Raw genomic sequence first — 13201 nt, 5'->3', positions numbered from 1 at the left:
GAATCAGGATGCAAAATTTAAAGACGGAAACAGAGCACAACAAATATAAACTTCATCTTCAAAAATTGGGAGATGAATTTTAACGAGAGTATTTTAATCCTTATCTGGTTTAGAGAAGAAGTAAGAATTTATTTTGCCATGTACATTATAGATGCAACTTGATTTCAAAATTAAAGGAAAGGGCAACCTTATGGGACCTTTGTTACTGTAATGTGTATAATTTGGGATGCTTATGAAGGAAAAACTGTTGTTGTTGTTGGTGTATGGTTTAACACCATTTTTCAGCACAAGATAGGCTGTACATGGCGGCCAGTATCAATGATGGAAGAAGATCCGGGGAAAAACCAGCAGAACTAACCACCAACCCACGAGAAGATACTGGCAAGCTTTCTCACGTACCCATATTGGCCGAGCCTGAGACTTGAACTCATGCAGACAGAGGTGAGGCAGCAGTGATCCATAATGGTGAGCACTTTAGACCACTCGACCACTCTGGGCCACAAGAAAAACTGTAAGAACAGGTGTGGTACAGGTTGTATAACTATCATAACTAGCTAATCTGGTATACAGTTCTCTCCTACTTTGTGCCCATGTAAGCAGTGGAAACTGTTCACAAAGCAGAGAATCATACCAGATATCTTGGTAACTAAGATTTTCACTTAAACTTTCTGCTTTTCCTTTGTACTTTAACAAGTATCAGAAAGGAAATTTAATAATCGAGTAAAGGAACCACAAGCATGATCCAATAGGTGTATGATACTACAATAATTGACATGAGCGGGGAAAATATAATGAAAGTGACAACAAAATTGTGAATTTGAGTACATACTTATCATTAGCCATTAGTCTTTTACTCTTCTCAGTTATTTTGGAAGCATTGAATTTTGCATACCTGAAATGAAAAGCGATTAAGAAAAATATTGCTGTTCTTTATCTTCAATGTAAATTTCTTATACTAACAGTAGAAACAATCTTGGTTACTTAAGGAAGTAGCTGTTGATAAGTGAGGGTAGGGGTGAAATATTTTAACGATAACAATGATAACAATGGGAATGAAAGTCAGTAACTGGCCAGACATTAAAGTTAATTGCTTATGGTAGGTGAAAGTTATGGCGGGTGGACTGTAATTTCTGAAACATAAAAGTTAAAACTCTGAAGATAGTTTTCTCAAAGGGAACAATTAAATGGCATTTACCTTGTAACATGATTATGATTCAATTCCAAATGCAACTGCATAAACCAAGATATGCTGCTGTATAAAGTACCATCAGAACTGGATCTATTTAGTTTGTTAGGACAAATCTGTAGAACAAACAACAAAGACCCTAATATGCTTTCACATAATGTGCTGGTAGATCATGGTCTATCGATTGCAGTTGGACCCAACATATACATGGTATCTTAAGTGTTGTGGTGTAGTAATTTATGCCTGATCCCATATTTTTTAAAAAGCTGAGCATAGGGCTATACAAATCCACTTTCCCCACTTCAGGGACATGCTCAATTTTGGCAGGCAAGCTCATGTTTTCAAGGTACTTGCATGCAAGGGTGATCATTTTTAGTTCGTAATTACTTTTTTTGTGTGCAAATTTTATACTCTGTGACCTTGCCACAGTACACATATCAGCACCTTTATGTCACATTTATATGTACCACATTCTTCAAATACATATCTGCCACCAATTTCTTTCATCTACTGATCCTTTATTTCCCATGATATACAGACTTTGTCATTTCTTGTAGTCAATGTCAATGTCAGTCTCACATTTTATTGTGCAGACATGATAATGTGACTGTACTATTTAAAATATGATGTTCTAATTAAAGTAAACAATCACAAATAGAAAATAAATATCCTGATCTAACTACAGGCAGTGTGGGAATTCCAAAGAAGCCAAGACTGCCAACTCTGGACAATTAGTGTGTCAAAGATTGTTTTTATGCATGTCACCAAATATGAAGGTGACTAGGTTATAATGATTAAAAATAAAACCCATAATACTTCTTCTTATTAATTGGAAATAAAAGGCACTCATCTTGAATGATTAGAAATCTGAAAATCTAGCACCATCATGCAGTGTTTATTATCAATTGTTAACATAATTATTACAGAATACTGATATATACTTACAGTTTGGAAAATAACTAAATGTACACAAATCCTAGAATGAATATTGTTACCTGCCACAGCCATTTGCAGTTTATGAAAATAAAAATAGCAAATAAGTTTTTTATACTCCTAAGATTGTGGCCTTTTCACAAGGCCTTCATCAGTGTGTGTGTGATTTGGATTTTTAAGTTTTGGACTTTATAGTGATGTCTAGCACTGGGGCATCATGTCGCAGACATGTAGCATGATGTCCCACCCAGTCACATTATCCTGACACCAGGTCGACCCGTCCTAACACTAACTTCTTAATGCCGAGCGCCAAGTGAGGCAGCTGTAAGTACCATTTTTGTAAGTCTTTGGTATGACTCGGCTGGGGATCGAACCCACGACCTCCATGATTTCAATAGCTTCCCTTATTTTTTTAAGGGTCTCAACCTAGAGCTCTGATGCTATCCCAAGAGAAATTATGCACTGATTCTTTGCAATGTTCATGAGTTGCTGTTACACATTCTCTGTTGTCAAGTGTTCTTTAACTCTTATTTCAAGGTTTGTAGTGGTCTCTCCACCTTAACTTTCCCACAATTATCACACTGGATCTTACAGATGATTAAGCCCTTCTTATTCAAAGGAGTGTTGTCTCTGGATTGCACCAAGACTGAGTGGATGATGTTATTGGGTTTATGGATAATATTACCTCGATGCTTTCAGAAGATTTTATTTATAGTCTTGTGGAAAGTCCATCAATAAAGGTAAAAGGACAGCTACACATCTTTCTCCTTTATTTTTCAGCTGTTTTTCACTTCTCTGTTCTTAATCAGGAAACACAGACATCCAGGCTTTGTAACCATTGGCTCTTACATCTTTCTTAATGTGACTGACCTCCATCACACAGACTTCCTCAGTACGAACAAAAATGAATGCTGTTAACCCAATGCAACAGTTCTCACCACTTATCTCTTATGTTTAAGACAGTGGTGTTAGTTGAAGTTCAGATACTGGTCTGTGTGGGTAGGTCTTATGGTAAATCAAAACTTTTGTTACCCCATTTCAAATGTGAATGCAAGTATCCAAAAAACAGCTGTCCTGGGCAAGGTGATCTTTATAAAATTTATAAGACTCTGTGAGCATAAAACTCTAATTCATGTTCAAAACCAGCAATTCAATACAATATATGCCAATGTATAAGTAGGTCCAATTACAAACACTTCAAATACTTTCTAAGGTCAAAGGCCATGTCAACATGTTTACAATATTATTTTAGAGTAGAACACACAGTCATGGATAAAAGTTAGTTATCTAAATAGGTTGTTTACGAAAATAAAAACATTAGTATAAACTAAAACCTACAATCGTGGACAAAAGTTAAGCACACAATACAGATCTACATAACAATACACACATTTTATACCATATTTTAAAGACAGTAAAATATGGAGAAGACATTCATTTAGTATTATTTCTGAAATAAGTTGAAACTTTGCCAAACTGACAAAAATAAAACTGATTTCAATGTTGATACCCTAGCAACTAGACAACAACTAAATTGATTAATCAGGCCACCACTAGCTGCACAAATTTACACTGAATATCCAGGAATGAAAAGGTGTGTGTGTGTGTCCCCCCTGCCCCATATGAACAATAAGAGATTTTTCTGAATATAAGAAGGATTTAATGAAGAAATTAATTTTTTTTCTAGTAAAATATGTTTCTTTATGAATACTTACCAAATCACAATATTTTAGAAGAACTAATGCTACCTCAATTATCCAAACCTCCCAAGTTAAAAATTTCTAATGACTGGGTAAGTATTTGCAAAGAAACATATTTTACTAGAAAAAAAGTTGGTTTCTTCTTTGATTATGTTACCCAATCATAATATCTTCTAAGAATAGGTAAGTGGTGGAGGGAGACACTTCCATGTACCCTGGATATGCCAGCTCCGGCCAGTAAGGGTCTGTGAGACAGCTTCTAGATATCCAAACTGGAGAAGACTCCATTTTTCGGGAGCACCTTCAAAATGGGACAATTTTTCTTCCCACAAATCCAGCAGAAGCCATGAAGCAGTATCTTATGAAACTGTTGAATGACTTGAAAATTGGATATGTTGAGCCATGGCTACAGGTCTTACGAGACTAAGTTTAGCCCTTTGGGATAAAAGAGTTCTTAGATAAAATCTGGAGAATGTGGACTCAGATATCCATCCCACAGCCTGGTTAATGTCAGTTATAGAACAGTTCCATTCAAATGTTAGGCTTGTGGTAACTGCTCTAACCTCGTGAATCAAAATGAATAACAAATTCATTGAACTTCTCATTGAATCTCTTCCACCTGTTTTAAGTTCATAGTTGATATGGCAACAGTATGTTGTACCTCTATGGTATGAAGTGGACCCTCCTATGAATAAGTACCTGCTTAGTTCATTGAGATTCATGGTGGAAGAATATAAGCTGTGGTCTGCATATTGAGAATCGAAAAAATATTGGATACAAGGTTGATCCCACTGTCACAACACTATGAATTAACTCACGAGTATTCAGATGGAAAACAGGAGGCATTTGTGATATAATACACCAGTCCTGTAGATGCTTGGAACTTGTAACTGATAATGTACTCAATCATGAAATATCAATAACCATTCAGATTGTGGAAGCAATTGAAAGTAGAATCTCCCATAGATAATTCTCACCTGATTTCTGAACTGCAGACCTGGCAGGTGATGTTGAAAAACAGGGACAGATCTCATCCATGCAAGATCTAATCACAATGAGTGAACTTGAATGTCTATTTTGTCATCTATTGATTAAAGTAGTGAATTCGGCATCTCCTGCACTACCTGTGAAGTAGTTGTAGCAGAATGTCGATGATGGTGGCCCACTGCACTTTCAGCACTTATGAGTCAGATCCCATTACATGTCACTAAGCAGAATCTCTTGGGTGGAAGAGGCTTGAGGGTGAGTGACTAATCCATGTATCACTGGTTCCATGAAGTGGGTTCATTGGTATCATGGCACTAAACTGATCATCATAGTCAGGAAAAGCTTGGCAGCACTATGAGAGTTGTGGAATTGGATAAGTCTGTTTTCTGGTGGTTGATACTGTAGATCGGTCGTGGTCATGGCCCACCGTAATTAGTTATATGGCCAAGTCTGGTAATGAAGAAACATGACCATCATGGCTGGCATGACATAGTCCAGTTCCCGAGGTTGGGACAGGGTATGGAATATTGGTCCATGTATCCTGTCCATAATTCTGATATGTGAGATTGTAATTGCTGCTTGCTGCTCATCTCAACCTCAGTACCCAGGAATGATATGGTGTGAACCATTACACGCAAGCAATATTTTCGGCCCTCAAGCGATGACTGACTGATGTCCGTAATAGGAAAGTCTGACATGTATTGCAGGAATGACAGAAAGAGAAAATTACACATGTTGAGTGGTTGTCAGACAGGTCTCGTCCATGGTCTAAATCTGCAAGACAAAACAGAGCAGGCCCTGTATACGTTTAGTGTAGTGGGTGTCTGGTTTTGAGTTTGTAAGAAACTGTGCAGGGTTACCCACTATGACAAACATCTGTAGAGGGGCAGACATGACCTGTACAAGTAGAAAATTATCCTCAGCATTAATAATTAGATGTGGATGCTAAATAAACAATTTCAGTCACAAATGACCTGTAGGCATTTGAGTTTGATTGCCTGTCCAGGTAGAATCACTGGAGTGTCACTTATATTACTTACATGTACAAATGGAAAGCAAAAAAATCAATTATAGTAACAGTTTACTGGTAGGAAGGCCAATTGTTTAGATGCCTATGCAGATAAAACACACTCAAGTGTCACTGCATGAGCTGGATACTTAGTAAAACAAGTATAGGAGACTGACCTGTACTTATCCAACCAGACAGGAATCTAAACATTTATATAAACAAGCTTCCTATATTACACAGAAAAGTTCCTATAAAAAAGAAACGAAAGCACCATGCAATGTAGGTGCTACAATATCCATTATGAGACAATTTAGCTGTAGGAATAGGTCCAATGACGTTCTATACAGGTAAAATGAATAAAGTGTAGTGTATATGACTATGAAGTTCAAGCAGAATGCCTGATGAAGGCAATGAAGCATCAATATATAATATCAATTCAGAAACTACCTGTAGGAAGGTTCTCAATGATGGCCTGTACAGGAAATTTCAGGGAAGCTCGACACCCACATGCTAAATGCATTGGTAAACTTACCAGTATGTATCAGGTTGTAGCGGAAATTATACACAAGTTGAGAGTTTTCTATTGCCTGCTAAAGGCTTGCACGCACATATAAATTGAAACTATAACCAGAACTTTTGTGAAAATGTATGGGCTACCCATGCAAGTACGTAAATATTATCAACTGACAGTAAAGTGATTTAATGCAAAGGCAGAACTTTGTCGTCATAGCAAGAAAAAAAAGTTGGAAATATAGAATGAATATACTTTCCTTTGAAGTGAAGACTTGTCCAAACTTGTGAGTTCAGAACTTTCAGAAACTTGTCAGAGGATTTTTGCGAGACCCCTCTTTTAGAGAGCATGCTAATTGGCATGAGTGGAAGTTGTAACTGATATATTCATGGGATTTGGCACTTATTCCTCTACCATGGTTAGATCACTCTGCCCAACCTCCACCTAGGTGAGCAGATAGCCTTTAGCTTTTTAGCTAAAAGTTTGTAACCTGGGTGGGCTGGATTTGCGAGGAAGTAGTTCTCCTATGGTATTATGATTGGGTAGTGTATTCAAAGAAAAAATAAAGGCAGAATTTGCAAACAGGATATGTAACTTTTGCACATATCATTGATTTTCATGTAAAACTTTTATAGAACAAACACATTTTTTTATCTACTCTTTTTAGCTTAAGGTAAGTTTCATGCTGAAAATGTTTTGAGAATAATGAGGTTCACTGTAATACATACCAATACGCTGATAAGAAAAGTATTATTCCACACAGAATTAGACCCAAACACATAATAACAGTGAGGGTTGTTCCCTTCATCCGGATGCCAAGCACTTCCCTGTAAATAGGATAGCTTTTTACTCTATTCCAGCTTAAATCTTGGTATAATTCATCCTGCATTTCTCTGAAACAGTATAAAAAAAGGCTTTCTGTTGATAAAAAATGCTTGCCTCCTTGTATGCTTTGTATGATGTGGAATACTGTACAATAAATAAACAGGATTCAAAACTATTAAATTAAATCTATTCATTATTTATTTAAAGATTTTGTGAATATCAATTGCAGCTATATTATGACACCATTGTTATTTGAAAATAACAACCAAACAAGAAGCTAAAAAGGCCTGATACTGCTGACCTAGCTGATGCTGACTTGAAAAAGAAAAAAATGATTTTTTTAACCAATTAGGATAGATCGATTAATGCATTATTATTCATGTATCATTTTGTTAACCAACCAATTGCTGTATAGCTAGAGGTTTTGTGGAAAGTATTATTGTTATTACCTTCTCCAGAGGGAATGTTTTTGTATAGTGTTGTTGGGTGGGATGCAGTGCCTATGCCAAAGAACAGGTGCTAAACTCAAGCAGACAACACTGTAGAAGGATAGTTACCACGAGATTTAATACATCATATGACATGATATAATGCTGGCACTTGGCTATGGTGGCCACTGGAACAGGCATAATTCCCATAGTCAAGTATATCTTCTCACAGAAAGGGGTAAAAAAATACATACTATCCTAAAATAGATCCCTGTAGTCGGCCAATCGAACCTCAAGAATTGTGTGTAATAATGTAAATAACGGTTCTGTTGAATGCAATCTCTTGCCTATGAATGTTGTTATGAGGACAGAGTTTTCTGCTTAAGCAGGCAAGACAGGAAGCATGAGCCTAAAAGTGAGGAAACTTCAGTCGCACAGTAATATTACTGCAAAGTTTCAGTTAAGTACAAAAGTCCCATTTTACAAGACCATCCATTCAGCAGCAGGAAAGTGGCCTTCTGAAAGGGATAGTCTTTCAAGAGGAGGGTCACACAGATGTCAGTAATAATTACATACAAAGTAAGAAAGAAACAATTTGTTTAAATATTTAATATTTTTCAATTAAAAAAATCACAAGAATATTAAAGAATCGATGTGATAAAAATTATATTAATATGAATACTCATCAATAGCAATGCAATAATCATTCAAAAACTTTTTCAATAAAATAAAACTGGCTGAAACAATAAGGATAGGACTCTCCACCTTTTCCCTTTGACAAATTGCTTTCACATTTTCTTTCTAAACTCAGAATGGCAAATGACATTTATTGGTGAGAAAATAATGTAAAACACCTACATGCTTTTTGCCTATACTTTTACTTCATATGCTGAGTAAACTTTAACTTAAAATTCTAAATTAAGTTGATTAAAACTAGCTTACATACTGATTTTTGTAAACTCATAATCAGAAATAGACCCTCTTGGACATAAACAACCTCATAATCCAATCAGATCCATAACCACCTAATTTATTTTGCAAAGATGCCAATCATTACTGGAATACAGTATTGGTTACTTCACAATGATGCAGCCCTTTTCAACATTTTCTAGAAAATGTATAAACTGATTCATACATGCCAACCTCCTGAGACAAATAAGCATTATTGCTATTATAGGTGGCAAAAAGCATAATTTGGGTGCAAAATGTTTAATCTTTTTACATGCCCGAAATACAGCACATATGAAAAAAACCTGGTTATGCAACTTGTCAAAATTCTTGTCACAAAGGGCAAAATCCATATGGATTAGAACCATAATACTAACACAAAATATACTGAAAAATTATTTATCTTCAGCATTCATTTCAACTAGTGTACATGTTTAACTTTTGCTGAACGATCATGAAATAGAATTCTGCAATCATCATGGTCAGGTGCTCAGAGTGTTGTATTACATTACTCTCATATTCTTTTAAAGTATATAAAGCAGTGTTGATTTTGTCTCTTCTTCTGATCTGTCATGTTTGGAAGCTGAAAAATTCATCTGTTCTAACATTTTCTGCCATATAACATCCACAACTCACTCCATAAAGCGTTTCACTTAACATCTGGTGCCATTTTCTTTAAAAATAAAGATTGGTTCACTAAATAACTAGCTTATCAATAAAATGAATCTGCTAGGCAAAGTTCACTTTTGAAGAAACCCATCTGGCTTCTTGGAAATGGGTCACACACAGCTGCTATAAATAGCAAATAAGGCAAGTACTCTTATGCAATTCTTATGCTGCTGTCATCTTTTTAAGAATATTCTTATATTTTTATGAGTGGAATTAAAAAGATGATAATTAAAATGTCAAAAGTAACTTTTTATTGCTTTATTTTTATTTTATTTTTTCATGTAGCAAGAAAGTGTAATCTATATAGAGTCTAGCAGAAAACAATTTCGTGAAAAGAATGTGACGATTATGCTAAAAGCATAATGGTTGTCATGTATGCTGATTAAAAATAATCATTATCTACCTTACAACAAATGTCTTGCTGAATAAGTCTATCTCTCTCTCCTGATTTTTAGATTTATATGATTTGGTTTTCAACTTCAAATAATTTTCCTGAAACACAAGTACAGGTTATTTACTTTCTAGCTGTAGCCCAGAAAATCTCTTACTAATGTTCCTGGATTAGTTGTTGAACTTACTTAGTATGATAAAAAGGTTTTGTAACAGGAGCTCGGCCACCACTGTAGGAATAATTCTGTACATTTTGTCTCATCTGTTTCTCTCGAAGGAACTGCTCTGCAAGTGTTCTGTCATAGGACCTCCGCAATAAGGGTTTGCTCAGAACACTGTAAGCCTCATTCACTTGCACAAACTTGTCATGAGTTTTTAAATCTGCTTTGTTCATGTCTGGGTGCAGCTATAAGTAGGAATATGCTTATATGTATATAGTTCATGTTATTTAGATGCTATGTAAAACATTAATGATATAGGAAAATTTAATAACATATATTGTAAATATTCACATGTCGTTTGTTTAGCAAGTTGCAAGGATGGTTGATTATTCATAACATTGATTTTAAACAAATCTTTACATGGGGCTTTTCACAGCTTTTAAGGTTTACTAAACATCCTGGTAAATGCAGAAATTTTGGTTGTAGATTTTGAGGGCATAAAGGCTTCTAACAAGTAAAGGACAGCAAATTGATGAATGTACAGGTTTCATAGCAAAGGCTTTCAAGTTGTTTATGGATTCAAAGATATGTCGATTGTATTACCATAAGAGTAATACTAATACAAGTTTTATAAATCAGGAAGTAACCACTATAAAATCTATATAATGAACATTCAAGCACCACAAGAATATTGTCATTCAAAGCCAGGTGTCCTTTATATAGAGGTTGCAAATGATAATAAAATTAAGAAAAAATGGATTAAAAAAAGTTTGACCTCCATCAGCAGGAGTTCTATATATAGAGGTATCAGCAAAACCAAATTTCAATCACCAAAGATATCTTCCAGTTAGATTTCAATTGACAGGAAATAAATTCACTGTAAAGAAAGTTTTTTTTCTTTTCAGTGATTAGGTCATAGATTGATTGATTTGTTTGCTAATTGTTTTTTTTTTATTTTCCAGCTCATCAACACAAGAAGGTTATATAGTGCCAAGGCAAATGAAGTAAAGTGTCATGCCTAGGGACATGCCATAGCAGTTGACCCAGGCTGATCCTGCAGCAGGACTCAAACCAGTGAGAGTCTCTAGTTGAGAGTCTGACACACTTACCACTAGACTGAGCTGATAATGATGCACAGAAGTTTGGTCAATGCTTACTTCTTCTGATCACTACTAATTTACTAATCTATAATCTACATATCAAGGTAAAACAGATTTAAAATAAAAAATATAATACAGCAATGATATCAATGGAAAGTGATACCCTACAACGCAATTCAACAGCTTTGTCACGCATGTCATCACAGTATGTTTACTATGGCTCTTGAATCATCCCAATCTTACTAAACTATTCACAATTTTATCCAGTCTCCAAAATGACACACCCTCCATAAAACTGTATTCTAATGCAATCCATTAGGTATGTGTAGATATGAGAGTAGTATATATGTAATCTTTGTGAAAAACAAGTCGGTTATTCTAAAGCATCAAACAAAAAGCCTTGAATATTGAAGTCTTTTTTTCACAATGCCCTCATTTTTTGTCATTTGCATTGTATTTTAATCATGATATCATCTCTGCCATTTTACCGTTTGTTCCACATTACTGAATGTTGTGATATGTCCTCCATTAGTGATACTCAGTTTTGTGCCAGAACTAAACCAGCTTATGTCACTGAACTATGCTCAGCAATACTTTACATAAGAAAAACTGTAAAAAAAAATTTATATAGGTCATTTACCTGCTTTGATAGTTTTATAAATGCATCCTTGATCTCGTCAGCTGCTGCCTCCTTGTGCACTCCTAGGATATCATAATAACTTCTTGTCCCATACCTGTGAAAAACGAATACAAATATTGTTAAATGTTTAAACCAAAACAAAGCAGAAGCAATCACAGCATTTCTTATTTCTTGTTGACATGTACCTCAAAAACTGCACAGCTGAAGAAAAAAGATCACTTTTGATAAACAGGATTACCATGATATTAAATCTGCAAGCAAGAGTAATATTTTGTTCAAATGAGAAATATGGACGAATACATCTTTCATTTGATGTTTCAATGTGATGTGTTTGATAGTTCAACCATCTTTTGTTCTGATAATTCGTAAGAAAAAATGTAGGTAGTGAGCAGTTGAAACATTGCCAGTTTTAGTGTAAGATCTCTCATATTACCAGTATTATAGAAAATATTAACATCTCTGACTGTGGTGGGTTTATGCTTTAGTTCAGATTTGTGATTGCTTAATACCTTTACTTAAAGGAGAGCCTCACTAGTATCTGCTTTATTATAAAATAAATTCAGACAAAATACAGCTGTATCATGGCTCCCCATTTTTGTTTCAGATGTCTTTTATTCACTGACACTACTCAAATCATCAGCTGAGCTGACAAACAGATAAAAATAATTCAGTTAAGTTTCAGAATCTTACAGATCATAATTAATGATCTTATGCAGCAACAACTAATTTTCATCCATCATGGTACTGTGTCTTAATCCTGCTTGCGATATAAATTGTCAAGTAGCAAAATTATTACTGTCATTAAACTGGTGTTTTATTTATTCACACACACACCCCACAACACTTGTACATGTAACAATCAAATTTTCAGAGATTCTCACTATACCTCAGTTCAGTAAATAATGCAGTCAGCAGTTATGGACCCTAAATACCATTACAGAAAGGTTCTCCATCTTCATATTTTACAGTAAAATGCACATAAATCTATTTACAATTTTGTAATGAAATGTGAAAGTCAGACTTCTATTTTTCTATAATGAATTTCATGCTCTTGAAAAAATGTGTTTTTATCATGATTTAATCTGTTAATCTTAATGCAGATAAGTTTGAGCTGTGTAAATCTTAATACAGAGAGGTTAAGGCTGTAAATATTAATGCAGAGAGGTTCAAGCTGTGTAAATCTTAATACAGAGAGGTTAAGGCTGTAAATCTTAATACAGAGAGGTTAAGGCTTCAATCTTAATGCAGTGAGGTCTATGATGTAAATCTGAATGCAGTGGTTAGAGATATAAATCTTAATGCAAAGAATTTTTTGCTGTAAATTTTAATACTGGGAGAATTTTGATGCAAATCTTAATGCAGAGAGGTTTGTGCTGTAAATCTTAATACAGACATATTTGTACTGTCCATCTTAATGCAGAGAGGTTTGTGCTGTAAATCTTAATACAGACATGTTTGTGCTGTCAATCTTGATGCAGAGAGGTTTGTGCTGTAAATCTTAATACAGACATGTTTGTGCTGTCAATCTTTACGCTGGGAGGTTTGTGCTGTAAATTTTAATGTTGAGAGTTTGTGCTGTAAATCTTTATTTACTGATGTTTATGCAGTAAATCTTAATACAGACAGGTTTGTGCTGTAAAATGTAATGCAGAGATGTCTGTGTCAAACTTGTAACAATGAAGACAAATTTATATATTTAAAATGTGAAAATGAG

The 13201-nt window shown here is 34.8% G+C and overlaps 1 protein-coding gene across 4 annotated transcripts in view; it reads right to left on the bottom strand.

Moving 5' to 3' along the window:
* Nucleotides 1-13201, bottom strand: part of LOC149805707 (uncharacterized) — a 29964-nt gene that overhangs the window by 12914 nt on the left and 3849 nt on the right. For all 4 annotated transcript variants that reach the window (XM_089950373.1, XM_089950372.1, XM_089950370.1 and 1 more), the window contains 4 exons: nucleotides 11488-11581; nucleotides 9775-9992; nucleotides 7055-7219; nucleotides 830-892 (listed from right to left, as the gene is read on the bottom strand). In XM_089950373.1, the coding sequence (XP_089806499.1) occupies nucleotides 830-892; nucleotides 7055-7219; nucleotides 9775-9992; nucleotides 11488-11581 (540 nt within the window). The remainder of the gene's footprint in view (nucleotides 1-829; nucleotides 893-7054; nucleotides 7220-9774; nucleotides 9993-11487; nucleotides 11582-13201) is intronic.

This window comes from Sinohyriopsis cumingii, chromosome 2 (genome assembly GCF_028554795.1).
Source record: "Sinohyriopsis cumingii isolate HCF-2022 chromosome 2, ASM2855479v2, whole genome shotgun sequence".
Classification (NCBI taxonomy): domain Eukaryota; kingdom Metazoa; phylum Mollusca; class Bivalvia; order Unionida; family Unionidae; genus Sinohyriopsis; species Sinohyriopsis cumingii.
This window is presented reverse-complemented; position numbering and strand designations above follow the sequence as displayed.